The sequence below is a fragment of the Salvelinus fontinalis genome, unplaced genomic scaffold (assembly GCF_029448725.1).
Source record: "Salvelinus fontinalis isolate EN_2023a unplaced genomic scaffold, ASM2944872v1 scaffold_0987, whole genome shotgun sequence".
In the NCBI taxonomy this organism is placed as follows: Eukaryota; Metazoa; Chordata; class Actinopteri; order Salmoniformes; family Salmonidae; genus Salvelinus; species Salvelinus fontinalis.
Window position 1 is genome coordinate 1487 of NW_026601196.1, and position 17456 is coordinate 18942.

General features: G+C 43.7%; 1 protein-coding gene across 2 annotated transcripts; it reads left to right on the forward strand.

Annotated features, from left to right (window-relative positions):
• Positions 1-725: 725 nt before the first annotated feature.
• LOC129848107 (mucin-17-like) lies at positions 726-15892 on the forward strand. Of its 2 annotated transcripts, none has more exons than XM_055915568.1 (10): positions 726-909; positions 3512-3574; positions 3754-3915; positions 4237-4326; positions 4533-4651; positions 4821-4971; positions 5099-5365; positions 10128-14840; positions 14977-15052; positions 15173-15892. In XM_055915568.1, exons 1-10 carry the CDS (start codon positions 886-888, stop codon positions 15277-15279), a joined length of 5772 nt encoding a protein of 1923 aa, XP_055771543.1. In that variant the 5' UTR covers positions 726-885; the 3' UTR covers positions 15280-15892. The 2 variants fall into 2 exon arrangements, with proteins under 2 accessions (XP_055771543.1, XP_055771544.1); XM_055915569.1 differs by lacking the exon at positions 726-909 and adding an exon at positions 1032-1416.
• Positions 15893-17456: the final 1564 nt, after the last annotated feature.

Genomic DNA, 17456 nt, shown 5'->3' on the forward strand with positions numbered 1-17456 from the left:
TCTGCAGCGATACGCCAGCCCATCTGGTCTGTGTTTAGTGGGAGTGTCATTTGTTTTTCAACAGGACAATGACCTAACCCACCTCCAGGCTGTGTAAGGGCTATTTGACCAAGATGAGTGATGGAGTGATGCACAAGATGACCTGGCCTCCACAATCACCTGATCTCAACCCAATTGAGATGGTTTGAGATTAATTGGACCGCAGAGTGAAGGAAAAGCAGCCAACAATTGCTCACCATATGTGGGAACTCTTTCAAGACTGTTGGAAAAGCATTCCAGGTGAAGCTGGCTGATAGAATGCCAAGAGTGTGCAAAGCTGTTATCAAGGCAAAGGGTGGCTACTTTGAAGAATCTCAAATATAAAATATATTTTGATTTGTTTAACACTTTTTTGGTTACTACATGAATCCATATGTGTTTCATAGTTTTGATGTCTTCACTATTTTACAATGTAGAACATAGTAAAAATAAAGAAAAACCCTTGAATGAGTGGGTGCATCCAAACTTCTGACTGGTACTGTATAGTTTACACCAAAGGGTAAAATCTATATATTTTCAGCTAAATAGTGCGTCTCAGCGTCTGTGGTCTATGATTTATGCTTAATGATGTGGACTGCAAATTACACCATAATGGGGGTAGGCCTGGGCTCACAGAAATAAGAATGAATAGAATGGGCTTGGAACTCTAACCCTGGAAATTGACTGGTAAACTCATGGGTACACTGTCAACGGCTGCCTGGTATTGTGACGCAATAATTTCAATTGTAGTTTTGAATTTCTCTTCATTCTTATTTCTAAGCCAGTTTAATATTCAGTAGCAACCTCAGATGAAGTACGATGTTTTACCGGCTCATTTTGGAGACCAACGTAGACTAGACCTGTAGCATGGACAGCGACGAGGCCCGAAAAGTAAGTCAATTTCTATCGCTATAGGCCTAGCCTTGAAATGATTGACTGTAGACAGTTTTTGTATTGATTACACTGAAAAATGTATGGAAAAGGGTGCATGTCTGAGGTTATGTGTAAATCCCCTGCTCCCAAAAAGGCTCTTACATATTCATTTTTATTTACAAATACAAAAAAATTGCATGGATGGACATTGACAGGAATAAAACCTAGTATTGACGTGGTTGTACTGTCCTAATACACCCTCACATGGCAATTTTGATCCGCATAGATACTAATCATCTAGACCACAGGGATTGGTGGAAGTCATGCAAAACAGTTTTTTCCGCATTCATGTAAAGATGCCACTGAAGCAGACACATTGAGCACACGTTTGGCATGTCAACGCTTGTTGTACTAATAACATATGCCACCAACAAAGGGGATGGATACAATTTGGGATTTTAACTTTCCTGACCAGGACAGTCACGCAATACTGGAATATAAAATAAAACCAGAAACCCTGAACATGTGAGTAGATATATTATTAATGAGCTAGCAATGCTGTTTGCGCGCTCATCCGGAAAACGAGTGTGCGTGGCTTTTGACAATTCAGTATGGGGTGCACGTCCAACTGACCGTCAGCTGGCTAGAGATCGTGTGTGTGGTGTAACGTTACAGATTCAAATAACCCATTGAATGTCAGAATACAACTACAAGGATTATATTAATTATAGGTATAATAGATTGAAGCTAGTATAAACTGCTGTATAAAGATTGAAGCTAGTATAAACTGCTATAAACTCTTATGGGAACATATAGCACAAATCTATTGCTTCATGCTAATGCTAGCTAGGTAGGTTTTGACCTTTTGGTAGGGGCGCGTCAGTTTTAGCTAGGTGGCTGTCACTGGCTAGAAATCGTGTGTATGGTGTACTGATTCAAAGAAGACATCAGATGAAATTTCAGAATATAAGTCATTATATGGCTAATTGACGTTAGTATCAATTGCAGATATCTGATGAGAGCAGGTTGCATTGTTAGTCTATGCTCGCTAGCTAGCTTAGCTTACTAGCTAGCTAATTAATTTTGATGTCGGATCTACTTAGCTAGCTAGTTCTTACCAGTGTCTGGATATCGGCGTTTCAGAGCAAGTTCAACCATCATTTCCCCCTGGGAATGCTGTGCCATGGTGTTGTATCCCTAGATTAGCAATGTATGTGTGTGTAGCTGTCAGTCAGTGTCATACAGGTTCGATTGCATCACTATCAGAATAAAATGATATGATACCAAGGTAAAACGCAGTAACTGCAGCCAAGGGCAGGTTGAAACCAAGCTAAAAAGCACTAAGTTCAGTTACTGCCATTTACCTTGGTTTCACAGTAACCTTTTGCAGTTACTGCTAATACGGCCCCCATTTTCTCCAAAACACAATACAATAGAGGCAGGAAACGTGTCCACTGACTCGCCAGACATGACCCTATGTGAACCAAGGTCCTCTACTCCACCAATTAATTCACACACAAAACGGTCAACCGAATCGTTTCTAGTCATCTCTCCTCCTTCCAGGCTTTTTCTTCTCTTGATTTTATATTGCGATTGGCAACTTTCATAAATTAGGTGCGTTACCGCCACTGACCTCGTTCGTTTTTCAGTCACCCACTTGGGTATAACCAATGAGGAGATGGCACGTGGGTACCTGCTTCTATAAACCAATGAGGAGATGGGAGAGGCAGGACTTGCAGTGCGATCTGCATCAGAAATAGAACTGACTTCTATTTTAGCCCTTTGCTATGCAGACGCTCGTTGGCGCGCCCAAGCAGTGTGGGTGCAATAATTGAATAATATAGATTTCTAAATTCATTTGGTGTAGTCAGCCTGTTAGTCGTGATAATGCTTTAAATCCATCACTGCAAATAACTTGACAGTTTCGAAATCGAATACATGTGGATCACATTTTAGGGTTGAGGTATGATTCTGTGGAAGGCTTGGCAACAGACTGCACCTGTTGCAGCAAGCCCAGGCACAACTGGAGCTGCGCTTTATGGAGCGGGCACACCATAAATAAGCCTGTAGACTATATCAATAGGTTAAGGCTACAATATCCTTTCATAGTGTTTATATCAGTACAACAACATAGGTCTATCAGATAGCGGACGTTTGGGGGGCATAGGGCCTACCTTTTCTGGAGACGCAGTTTAATCAAGTTTCCGTTATGACATCACTTGTTTACAATATTAGTCAATATGCCTACTATGTCAAAAAGTGCGGGCAAAGAAGAAGAAAATGTGAGTAGGCCTAGGATAATGCTCTGTTCGTTCTTCATATTAATATCGCTTCACATTTGTATAATTCTAAAGATGGATGATGAAAGTCTATGAGATGAATATGTAGCCTACAGAATCAGTCATCATGTAGGCCTACGGCTAGTTGACTACTTTAAGAATAGTTTAACAATGTAAATGGATCAAACAAATTTGTTTTAGATATGAGCTTGATTCAACATTTTTCATGCAAAGTGAATTGGCAAAAGGGGGAATTATTGCAAACCAAGTGACAGGGATGGGGTCTACTATCAAAACCCCACGTCTAAAAAGTTTTGTCATGATTGTCTCTGTATTTGTAGGGGTTACAGGAAGCCCCAGAGAGGACATTCCCTGTATTCTTCAGAGGAAAACTGGGGGAGAAGGTTAGTGTGATAGTATGACATTCCAAATGATCTGAGATCCTCAATTTCTTTCAAATGAAATGTTACCTAATTATATATTTTTAATGACTTCCTTCCCATTTCCAGTCCTAATTCCACAACCATTCCCACTGTAGTATCCATTGCCCTGACATTGAGGTTTGTTAAAACACAATCCACAGCTCCATCAGGAGACCCCCGGGTTTGACCTGTTGGACCCCAACATGAGAGTCATGGATGTTAGTTATAACTGCCTCCACGACAAACACCTGAAGAGTTTTTTCCGCCATCCGGAAAGGAAGAAGCGGCTGGTGAAGCAAGGCCTCATCACCTCAAATGAGAAGGCATGGCAAACCTCCTTTTTCTTTCCAAAATCTTAAAGTGACACTTATATGGAACTGAGAAAATTGGACAGGTGTAAGCAATATGATGGCTAGGTGAAATGTTTGCCATTTTGCTTAGTTTACACAAATCCAAATCTACAAGTGCATATGGTCATTGTTAGTGCAGGTTGTAAAAGAGAATGTGTTCTTAATGTCTTACCTGGTTAAATAAAGGCAAAATCAATCAATATTGGGGTAGAGGTTAGAGGTAGATTTGGGATTGGGTGTTTGTACACATGAACTTCCTCTAAAAATGGCTCTTTTGTGGCTCCTCCCTTTCAGGTGCTGTGTACGTGTAAAGAGTACAATCGCTACAGTAGCTACATCAAGTCAGTTCAGTTGCTGTGGGAGAAGCAGTGCTGTGCCCAGCAGGTTAGAGTGGTCTACTTTCTAGATGCACAATTATAAAAACACAAAAGCTATATTGTAAGACACACCTTTCCATGCGTTTTATTTCAACTGTGTATGTAACTTGCTGTCGCTCATGGATCGGGAAAGGGTTTTCTGATCACGTGACAACACCAGGAAAAACTTGTGGAGGGCAAGGGTGCAAATGAATCTCTCTCTCTCTCTGTCAGAAAAATCTTTTGAAGCAGTTCCTAGTCTTGCAGCAGCAAGGGGAGGTTCCTTCCCACATCTCACTGACGGATATTAGAGAATGGCTCATTGCCAAGGGTAGAAACTACTTCAAGAACACGTGAGTGTTATTAGAATCTTTTACCCAAATTTGTTAAAAAAACATAAGCAAAGGTGTGGAATCACGTTGACCTCCTATCTAGCAATAACTTAAGAAATAGATATGGTGGACAGTTTGAGTTGTAGGAAAATGAAGGTAAATCATGTTTGATGTTCCCTTGTATGTGAAGGTTTCAGAGTGAAATGGAAGAGGGGAAGAACCTTCACTTGGCCGAACTGGCTTGGGATGTGAAACGACGCCGCAGGCTTGAGGAGCTGGAAAGAGAAGTGTGCAGGGAGCTGCGCCTGGCGCGCCGAATCCGCTGGTCGGTGATTGGACAGGTAAGGATGGAACAGCGGCACTCCTAGGGCTGATATCAACTCATAGTTGCTTAAGCAGCAGTAGGACCTCAGTGTTTCTGTTGGTATCTTCATCCATTTGCCTCTCTCTCTCACCCGTCTCTCTTAGCCTGGTAGCCAGATGGGAGATTGGAGACCCCTGGGCATGGAGACACACACACCTCTGGTAATGGACTCTCCCTTCAAACACTCCACCTCCTCGATGGACACTCTTTCCAGTCAGATCTCGACTAAGAACCTCGAGGTTGCTAGGCTACATACTGCCAGACCACGTTATGCCAGACCACCAACTGAAAGACCTAGCAGTGACTCTGATCACTCTGGAACCTTGTCGACTGTGACGACCTGCTCACCACATTCAGCTAGCCCGTCAGTGGTAGGTCATTTTGGTCATGAACATGTTCCCAGCTTTCACTCTTTGGGGGCTGTAGACATATTACTGCTTCCCTGTCTCCCATCTCCTGGGAAATCCATATCCAAGTACAGTTGCAAGAAAAAGTATGTGAACCCTTTGGAATTACCTGGACTTCTGTGTAAATTGGTCATAAAATGTTATCTGATCTTCATCTAAGTCACAACAATAGACAAACACAGTCTGCTTAAACTAATAACACACAAATAATTTTACTTTTTCATGTCTTTATTGAACACACCGTGTAAACATTCACAGTGCAGGGTGGAAAAAGTACACTCAGCAAAAAAATAAACCTCCCTTTTTTAGGACCCTGTCTTTCAAAGATAATTCGTATAAATCCAAATAACTTCACAGATCTTCATTGTAAAGGGTATAAACACTGTTTCCCATGCTTGTTCAATGAACCATAAACAATGAATGAACATGCATTTGTGGAACGGTCGTTAAGACACTAACAGCTTACAGACGATAGGCAATTAAGGTCACAGTTATGAAAACTTAGGAAACTAAAGAGGCCTTTCTACTGACTCTGAAAAACACCAAAAGAAAAATGTCCAGGGTCCCTGCTCATTTGTGTGAACGTGCCTTAGGCATGCTGTAAGTAGGCATGAGGACTGCAGATGTGGCCAGGGCAATACATTGCAATGTCTGTACTGTGAGATGCCTAAGACAGCGCTACAGGGAGACAAGACGGACAGGTGATCGTCCTCGCAGTGGCAGACCTCGTGTAACAACACCTCCACAGGATTGGTACATCCAAACATCACACCTGCGGGACAGGTACAGGATGGCAACAACAACTGCCCGAGTTACACCAGGAACGCACAACCCCTCCATCAGTGCTCAGACTGTCCGCAATAGGCTGAGAGAGGCTGGACTGAGGGCTTGTAGGCCTGTTGTAAGGAAACCGGCAACAACGTCGCCAATGGGCACAAACCAACCATCGCTGGACCAGACAGGACTGTCAAAAAGTGCTCTTCACTGACGAGTCATGGTTTTGTTTCACCAGGGTTGATGGTCGGATTCGCGTTTATCGTCGAAGGAATGAGCGTTACACCGATGCCTGTACTCTGGAGCGGGATCGATTTGGAGGTGGAGGGTCTGTCATTGCCTTGGGCGGTGTGTCACTGCATTATCGGACTGAGCTTGTTGTTATTCCAGGCAGTGTCAACGCTGTGCGTTACAGGGAAGAAAACCTCCTCCCTCATGTGGTACCCTTCCTGCAGGCTTATCCTGACATGACCCTCCAGCATGACAATGCCACAAGCCATACTGCTCGTCCTGTGCGAGATTTCCTGCAAGACAAGAATGTCCGTGTTCTGCCATGGCCAGCGAAGAGCTCGTATCTCAATCCCATTGAGCACGTCTGGGACCTGTTGGATCGGCGGGTGAGGGCTAGGGCCATCCCCTCCAGAAATGTCCTGGAACTTGCAGGTGCCTTGGTGGAAGAGTGGGGTAACATCTCACAGCAAGAACTGGCAAATCTGGTGCAGTCCATGAGGAGGAGATGCACTGCAGTACTTAATGCAGCTGGTGGCCACACCAGATACTGACTGTTACTTTTGATTTTGAACCCCCCCTTTGTTCAGGGACACATTATTCCATTTCTGTTAGCCACATATTCAGTTTATGTCTCAGTTGTTCAATCTTGTATGCTCATACAATTATTTACACATATATAATTTCATGAAATCAGAAGTACAATACAGCAAATGAAAGATAAACATCTTGTGAATCCAGCCATCATTTCCGATTTTTAAAATGTTTTACAGCAAAAACACTATGTATTCATATTAGCTCACCACAATAGCCAAACACACAACGCCATGTTTTCACCATGTTTCCACCGCATAGGTAGCTTTCACAAAACCCACAAATAGAGATAAAATTAATCACTAACCTTGAACAACTTCATCAGATGACAGTCTTATAACATCATGTTATACAATACATTTATGTTTTGTTCGAAAATGTGCATATTTGAGGTATAAATTGTAGTTTTACATTGCAGCCACCATCACAAATAGCACCAAACAGCCAGAATAATTACAGAGAGCAATGTGAAATACATAAATACTCATCATAAAACATTTATGAAAAATACATGTTGTACAGCAAATGAAAGATACACTGGTCCTTAATGCAACCGCTGTGTTAGATTTTTTAAAATAACTTTAGTACAACATACAGCATGCAATATTGTGAGACAGCGCCCTACAATTCTCCACCTTGTTGGAGCCAACATAAAATACGAAATAACATCATAAATATTGTCTTACTTTTGATGTTCTTCCATCAGAATGTTGTGCAAGGAGTCCTTGTTCCAGAATAAATCGTTGTTTGTTTTTAGAATGTCCATTTCTTCTGTCGAATTAGCAACTTTGGCTAGCCATGTGGAGCTCACGTGTCCAAGAAATGTTTGCGCCTGGAACGAAAAATTCCAAAAGTCCCAATAAACGTTGAATAAACTGGTCAAACTCGGTTGAAAAATCCTACTTTATGATGTTTTTCTCATATGTATCCAATAAAATCAGAGCCGGAGCATTTCGTCGTGTAAACCGAACGCATTTCAGAAGACAATGTGAGGTTCCCTTGTGCACAGCTGACTACTGACAAAAGAGCGGACCTGTTACTCCAAAAGCTCTCATTCGGCCTCACATCAAGCTAGACACCCATTCAACCTTCTACTGCCTGTTGACATCTAGTGGAAGGCGTATGAAGTGCATACAGATCCATAAATATAAGCCAGTTGAATAGGCAGGCCCTGACACAGAGCCCCTTTTTCAGAATGTTCACTTCCTGTCTGGAAGTTTGCTGCCAAATGATTTCTGTTTTACTCACAGATATAATTCAAACAGTTTTAGAAACTTCAGAGTGTTTTCTATCCAATAGTAATAATAATATGTATATTGTAGGATCTAGAACAGAGTACGAAGCCGTTTAATTTGGGCACGATTTTTCCCCAAAGTGAAAACAGCGCCCCCCCCTATTAAGAAGAAGTTAAGTTTGCTGAAAATAAATATAGTTGACAGTGAGAGGACGTTTCTTTTTTTGCTGAGTTTATGTGAACCCTTGGTTTTAATAAATGGTTGACCCTACTTTGGCAGCAATAACCTCAACGTTTTCTGTATTTGCAGATCAGACCTGCGCAACGGTCAGGAGGAATTTTATACCATTCCTCTTTACAAAACTGTTTCAGTTTAGCAATATTCTTGGGATGTCTGGTGTGAAGCTCTCTCTTGAGGCCCTGCCACGGCATCTCAATCGGGTTGAGGTCAGTACTCTGACTGGGCCACTACAGAAGGCATATTTTCTTCTGTTGTAGCCATTCTGTTGTTTATTTACTTCGGTGTTTTGGGTCGTTGTCCTGTTGCATCACCCAACTTCTGTTGAGCTTCAATTGGCGAACAACCTTAAATTCTCCAACAAAATGTCTTGATTAACTTGGCAATACATTTTTCCATTGATGATAGCTAGCTGTCCAGACCCCGAGGCAGCAAAGCAGCTCCAAACCATGATATGATGCTCCCTTCACCATACTTTACAGTTGGGATGAGGTTTTGATATTGGTGTGCTGTGCTTTTGTTTTCTCCACACAGTGTTGTGTGTTCCTTTCAAACAACAAAATTTTAGTTTCATCTCTCCACAGAATATTTTGCCAGTAGCGCTGTGGAACATCCAGATGCTCTTTTGCAAACTTCAAACGTGCAGCAATGTTTTTATTTGGACAGTCGGTGGCTTCTTCCATGGTGTCCTCCCATGAACACCATTCTTGTTTAGTGTTTTACGTATCGTAGACTCGTCAACAGAGATGTTAGGATGTTCCAGAGATTTCTTTAAGTCTTCAGCTAACACTCTAAGATTCTGCTTAACCTCATTGAGCATTCTGCGCTGTGCTCTTGCAGTCATCTTTGCAGGACGGCCACTCCTAGGGAGAGTAGGAACAGCGCTGAACTTTCTACATTTATCTACAGTTTGTGTAACCGTGGAGTGATGAACATCAAGGCTTTTAGAGATACTTTTGTAACCCTTTCCAGCTTTATGCAAGTCAACAATTCTTAATCTTGGGTCTTCTGAGATCTCTTTTGTTTGAGGCATGGTTCACATCAGACAATGCTTCTTGTGAATAGCAAACTCAAATTTTGTGAGTTTTTTTAGGGCAGGCAGCTCTAACCAACATCTCCAATCTCGTCTCAATGATTGTACTCCAGGTTAGCTGACTCCAATTAGCTTTTGGAGAAGTCATTAGCCTCGGGGTTCACATACTTTTTTCAACTTACACTGAATGTTTAAATGATGTATTCAGTAGAGACAAGAGAAATACAATAATTTGTGTGTTATTGGTTTAAGCAGAATGTGTTAATCTGTTGTTGTGACTTAGATGAAGATTAAATCTAATTTTATGACCAATTCATGCAGAAATTCAGATAATTCCAATAGGGTTCATATACTTTGTCTTGCCACTGTATTTGGATGATATGATGTAATATGCGTTTGCCACTTTGGTAAATGTAAAAAGTCTAGATGAGGAAGATGATTAAGTTGCAACAATGGAGACCACACATTTGATATAGAATAATTGCAACAACAAAAAATGAAAGGTATACTTGTTATATTTACTTTAAAAATATTTTGGATATGGATTAACATGTGTTTTGATTTCCAACATACTGTAAATCTTAATCAATTCCGTTGATGTACCTTTCTGTTTTCATTAATACAGATTACTGTTAGGGACTTGCTGCTCATGATTGGGCACATAACTAGCTCAGTATTGGAGGAGGTAAATAGCATCCTGATCCCTGCCTTGGTTGACCTTATAAGGCTGAGAGCTTCAGAAAGTGATGCAGAGAGTATGCTCTCCATCAGCAAAGACACCAACGAAGATTCAACCCAGGGCTCTGTCAGCTGTACCTCCCTACTCTCCAAAGTCAATGTGATCTGTCTCACTCAGAGTCCTGACAGTAAGTCCTCCCCAATCTCCATTGAAGAACCAGTCAAAACTTGTTGTAGCAGCAGTTCTCTGTCCAGTGAGGAACGAGCACACTCTTCCTCCAGTCAGATCTCTACTAAGAACCTCCTGGCTACTTGGCCACGTTCTACCAGGCCCCAATCTGCCAAACCGCCACCTGCTAAACCATCACCTGCTAAACCACCATCTGATAAACCGTCACCTGCTAAACCGTCACCTGCTAAACCACCATCTGCTAAACCACCATCTGCTAAACCACCATCTGCTAAACCACCACCTACTAAACCACCACCTGCTAAACTACGATCTGCTAAACCACAATCTGCTAAACCACCACCTGCTAAACCACAATCTGCTAAACCACCACCTGCTAAACTACAATCTGCTAAACCACTACTTGCTAAATTACAATCTGCTAAACCACCTACTGCCACTGACTACTCTGGAACTTTATCTGCTGTGGTAGGTCGTGGGCATGTCATCCCTGTCAAACTGACCTTGGCCCCTTTCTCCTCCTTACTCTCCAGCGAAGAGACCAACACCAACCTCCCCTCCAGCAGCCGCCCCTCCTCATGCTCTATCAAGCTTTTAGACAGAAGGAGTGACATTCCTTGCTCCCTGGCTGTGAGCTCTATTTCAACTGTTCCTGGACCTGACTCTAGCAGGAGCCCTAAGCGGGAGAATCAATATGCTACTGAGGTCTCGTCGATCTGCCTCAGCCAAGATAGAAATGGCCAAGGAGGGAGTGTGACACCTCCAGCCCCTTTGGATGTTTCCCTCCCCTCCATTATTGAGCGGGCTGGCGGACTTGTATGTTCCGTCATCTCCCAGTCTTTAGCAATTGTGGAGGCGCGGTCAAGTGTGATTGGTGAGAAGGGCTCTCCATCTCCCACCACAGTCTCCCATTCTCCTACAAGGGTGTTTGTCAGCCACTTAAGGAGTAGCCCATTAGGTGAGGACCTTGTAGATTCAACACTTGCGGATGTTATCTCTGTCCTGAAAATGGAGGGAATTTTTTCCTCCTCTCCGACTTTGGACGAGGAGCTGCTTGATCTCTCCTCCAGTTGTTCTTCATCATCCAGCGAAACACTGCAATGTGTGTCTGTTGGCCCTCTTGGCAGTGGGTCGGAGACGTCCTTCAAACTTCTTGGGGGTCGTACTCTGAGTATTGCCACCCCAACGGCCCATGTTATCACAGAGGACTTAGAAGTCTACAGTGATGAGATCATTGACGAAATCCTTATTATAATGAGGACCAAAAAAGATGATGACAGTGGAAGTGACGTCTCTGGTGCATCAACACCATGCAGCACACCAGCACCACAGAGTCGGTCCTCTTCTGCACTGAGGGGAGTGCTTCCCCATGACAGGAGGATACTCAGCACAACACTGCTTGGAATCCAGAACACACTAGACAGTGAGAACCTCTCAGGAGAGTGCTCCATCTCACCACAGGACAATGCCAGAGTCCTGGAGATGATAAAGTTGCTGCAGAGGCGCCTTGATGGGACACCCTCAGAGTCCTCCATCCATATCACAGATGTGGCTTCACCCTTGGGCTTTCCTCTCCCTGTATCTCTCCATGCTGTTCAGTCGTGTGTATTTGCCACTGACAAAGACCTGAAGGCAGAAAGAGTGAAGGGAGTCTTTGAAAGCCTGAGATCCCAGTTTATGAGCTACTCCATCAAGCCTGTGAGTAACATCATTACCAGGGCAACAACAAAGATGGCTGCCTCCAAGCAGGTTAGTTTAGAGACACTCCAGGCAGCATCAGCAAAATCATCTGCTGTGGCTCAGAACCTTATTAGTTCGGTTTTATTTCAAGTTGCCAAGGTGTCCTGCTCTGATGACTTAGAGGGTCTGGGTGATCATCTCAGATGCCCCTCAACTTTGACCAGAGTTCTGACACCTTTGACCTCAGAGAAGGCTACACTGACACCTGCTGTTCTGAAGATCAGAAGGGAGATGTGTAAGGAAGTGGCCACTGAACTCCAGAGTTTCTTGATCAAGGAATCCCTTACTGGCACCCAGACACCATCCAATGGACATGCTTGCACTTCTGGTTCTGCCCCAAGGGAAGCTGTGCGGGACATCCTGAGGAAAACCAAAGAGGAGGCTTCCAACAAAAGCCTGAATAATATTTTCTCTGTTAATTTGGATGAGCGGCTCACAGACTCCATTGCAGATGCCTTATATCCAAAGCTGCATGACACATTGGAGTCCAAGAGAGAGCTGCAGGCTTCTTATTACAGCTCCCAGATCAGCTGCAGCCTCAGCCCCTTTGAAGTTGAGAGCAGCCTAGAGCTCCAGGAGTTCACTGACCCACTATCTGAGTCAGTATTGTGTCTCCTGGATAGGACATTTGGAGATAAAGCTCAGAACTTAAAGACAGGCGGGGGTGTTTTACAATATGTCACAGACCCAACCTATAAGAAGCTTTTGATTGGACCCCACACCAACGATGTCAATGTGGTTGTGCACACGATTGCAGTGGAGGAGTTGCCTGTTGAGGGTTGTATTGCGCAAAGTGAGGCCATTCATGGCCTTCACAAGAAGCAAGAGTTACCTTCCAGCACCAGTGACAGAGGGAATGAGACCCCGAGCCCTACTAATTGCCTGCTGGAGGGTGTAGTGGGCAAACTGATACGGAAGATGCTATTTCAGGGCCTTGACATCCCTGAGTTACCCATGAACGACAGCCGCTCTGAGAGCTTTAAGCCACAGTATGAACTGATTGCGAAGCTTTGTCCTCTGATGGTAAGAACAATCATAGCTACAACCATAGCCAATCAACAACCTACTATTCAAGAAGCAGTGATGTCTTCCGACAACATCCATGTGAAAGAGCTGTGTGAGGCAGGTATCAAACCTCTCAAAGAGAACCATGTACCCGATGACTCTGAGACAAACATCATGGTCAGAAGGGCTTTGAGTGAAATTGAATCCTGTATGATTGAGACCTCCGCCAACGACTCTCCCAGTCTACATTCCACACCAGAGGTGGTTGTAGACCTGATCACCAAGCTGCTTCATGGGTATGAACTTCCCTCAGAGGACTTTGCATCACCTGTGTCATCCCCAACCACCACTCTCTCTGATGTGGCAATGGACATGGTGGTTTCTGTCCTTCGGGACCTGTCCGATTCCCCAGACGTTACCTCAGCATTGGAAATGACCAAGGATCTCAAGACGCCGTACTCCCGCCCCTCAAGTGCAAGGATTGTAAGTGCCCTCTGCAGAGAGCTGGAGGAGCACGTGGGCTCTCCTGATGCTCTGAGGCGAGCTTTGAGGCGCGGCAGCGGGGAGATGACAACAGCCATTGCGAGTGCAGTCACCAGGGAAGTCAACCGTCTGGGTTCAATCGTACCCAAAGTCTCTGTCCGGCCGCTCTCCTCAGACATCTGCCTAAGGACAGACCAGGACAAGGTCACGGTTAAGAGCCGATGTGGCTCGGCTGAGGTGAAGGCATCCCAACCGGTGTATATTATTGTTCACGTAGAGGCGGTGATGGATATCATTGTCCGGCTGCGCGCTCTGATTGTTCCTCGGACCCAGGATAAACTGGCCAGCTGGACCCTAGTTGAGGATGTGACCAACAAGCTGTCCAGTGCTCTGTGGGTGAGGGTGACTAACAGGTGGAGGGAAGCAAATGTCTGCCTGAAGGCAACAGACATCTTTCAGTTGGTGCTGTCGGTGCATAGAAAGTTGATGCAACGCTATGGCACAGAGGAAGCCCTACAGAAGATACTGTGCCACAAGGCACCCAAGCTGCACAAGGACATTGTCTGTCTTGTCACGAACGGAATTATGGATGCACCATCCAAACTTCAAGGCACCAAAAATCTGGAATCTACACTCAACTTGAAAGAATTGACAGCCTTGTTTAATGAAATGACAACCCGTCAATCTTTGAATAAGAAAGCTGAGCAGAGCAGCATCAAGACTGAGATTGAACAGCCGGAGAGGTCCACTGTGGATCAAGTGACATCCGGTTCCAGCAGCTTCATTAGGGAGCTTATATTAGAAGAAGTCCTGATGAAGCTTGTCAAGAAGATATGCCGTTTTCCAAAAAGGACCAACAAACATCAGCGCATCCAGATCAGTGATCTGGTGACTGAGCTGATCCGATTGTTCGATGATGAGGTGGCCAAATATCTGATTGAGGAAATGGGAAGCCAGCAAAAAAGTTTTAATTCTAAGATGACATCGAAGCTGGCAGATGCCATCTACACTGACCTTGGGAAGGTCAAGCGTTTGAAACGCTCCTTGAAAATTGACGATTTATTTGAGGATCAGGAGATGCTTTCCTTTGTCTCTGACATTGTTTCCCACAAGCTACTGGCCATCTTGAAACCCTCAGTGCCCAACCCATATGACCGCGAGACCTCAGATCTTGAAGAGTCATGCAGTGATGATGTGGAGGATGCGGAATCTGAGGTGGTGCATTATGCCACCGGCAGAAAGGTAAGACAAGCTCAGATTACTCTTGAATGGTCATTGGTTGTGCTTTTTGATATCGGCACCAGTAATTATAATTATAGGAATATGTAAAGGAAGTGAAATTGATGTTTAATTGTGCATCTTTGAATTCTGATCACAGTCCAAGATGAGGATTGTCCTTACAGACACTACAGACAAGCCAGAGATGTACATTGCTGTGGATTCTCCACCTATGAGTGAGTGTTCCTGGGGGGAAATGTTCTTATGGGACAATTATATATAAAGAAGTAATAAATTATTGTTTTATCAGACAATTGTCCATCTGAAATTCTTACATATTTTCATCTTCTTGCCAGTTAAATTATCCAAGTTGAGGAAAGGCATCCGGGGCTTCTTCTGGGGAGTCCAGAAGGCCTGGAAACGCTTGGTCACCTGCAAGTCCTCTGGGTCGTCTGATGGATAGCCTGGATGACGTGCAGCCCATGTCAGTTGCTTTTGCCAGGCTACATCTGAGGAGAACACCACAACTGGCCTCAATACAACATTTTTATTTTTGTTGTTCATTTCTGTTTTCATTTTGAGTCCCCTAATGCTGCTCTATTTGAACCAGGCTGTCAGTGGACTAGCTTACCATTAGTTTATACTCCTTAAGGAAGATCCACTATAGGCTACTCAACACCAAAATTCCATCTGGGTCTTTTGATCCCTTATTAGCTCCCACTCCTGTAACTAGGAATGTGAGCTTCTAAATGTCATTCAGACATCTACAGCTTCTCCTGTGATTAGGAAGATAAGCTAAGAAGCCCAACCAATTTAGATGTGCTGTACATCTGATGCCATCTCCCTATTGTAATCATTGATCCACGTCCATTGCAGCCTCTACATTTGATGTAGATATTTAGCCTAAATTAAAGAATTACAAGGAGGGTAGGCCGACAGCAGCTTCTACTCTTACGATTAGGAAAGTGGTGCTAAACCTTTTGGGCTTTGAGGAACTATGTATTTTATTTTTCAATCACTTACATACTTTTTAATGGATGTTTTAATAAACCATTTGTATTGCAGATTTTGATTAATATTGTATCTTTCATAATTGTTCATTTTAATTTAGGTATTCATTTGATGACATGGGACTAAAGCGTAGTTTATACCCTACATACGTACACAAGAAATAACTACAAGCAGCTACACAAAAAACACTCTACACAAGAACGCAGGATCAGCATTTTGTGAAGCGTTCTTGTGTTGCACACGAAGGGTATGAACTAGGCTTAGTCATTTTATGACTTCTATAAGGGTATATAATGGTATCCATAGTGCAGTATTAAGATATTCATTATGGAGCTTTATATTATAGTAGAAATAATGTAAATGAGTAAAAGTGAATTGATGTATGTCAACTTGATGGCGATATTTGCTTGCTCAACAAAAGCTATATTGGTGTTAGAAGGTCTGAAGTTGCATGACATTCACATATTTATTTAATTGGCACGGCCCTGAAAGAGGTAGAAAAGGCCTCAAGATGGCAACAAATATATTCTATCAGAAAATCGAATCAATGTATTTATCCCATGCGCTGAGTAGAACAGGTGAAATGCGTACTTACATCTTCCTCAAACTCTGCCTTGGCAGAGAAGGGCTTGATGAATCATATACAGTATATTGAATTCAGAGTTTCTAGTGTGAAATACAACATTGCTGCCTGCCAAATTAATTAGCAGTGTAATATACACTGAGTGTACAAAACATGAGTGCTCTTCCCATGACATAGATGGACCAGGTGAATCCAGGTGAAAGCTATGATCCCTTATTGATTTCACAGTGTAGATCAGGGGTCGGGAACCTATGGCTCCCGAGCCAGGTGTGGCTCTTTTGATGATTGCATCTGGCTCGCAGATAAAACAAAATATTCTCACATTTTTTAACTTTTTTTATCCCCTTTTCTCTCCAATTTTCGTGGTATCCAATCGCTAGTAATTACTATCTTGTCTCATCGCTACAACTCCCATACGGGCTCGGGAGAGACAAAGGTCGAAAGCCATGCGTCCTCCGAAGCACAACCCTACCAAGCCGCACTGCTTCTTAACACTGCGCGCCTCCAACCCGGAAGCCAGCCTCACCAATGTGTCGGAGGAAACACCGTGCACCCGCCCCCCTCAGTTAACGCGCACTGCACCCGGCCCGCCACAGGAGTCGCTGGAGCGCGATGAGACAAGGATATCCCTACCGGCCAAACCCTCCCTAACCCGGACGACGCTAAGCCAATTGTGCGTCGCCCCACGGACCTCCCGGTCGCAGCCGGCTGCGACAGAGCCTGGGCGCGAACCCAGAGACTCTGGTGGCGCAGCTAGCACTGCGATGCAGTGCTCTAGACCACTGCACCACCCGGGAGGCCTATTCTCATTTGTTTTAATCCATCCATCAATTTTTCACTGCTCATGTCCTGTTCAGGGCTGCAGGAGCAATTGTCCATTATTTTAATAAAATGATACTGGCCTACGTTGGCCGTTGCTAGGTAAAACAGGTAAACGCCTCCTTTTGAATCAGTCTGCTCGGTCATTAGCTCAAAGCTAACCCTTCGACAAAGAAGATGGCGAAAAGAAAAAAAGATGACGAGTATCGTACATTTCAGGACGAATG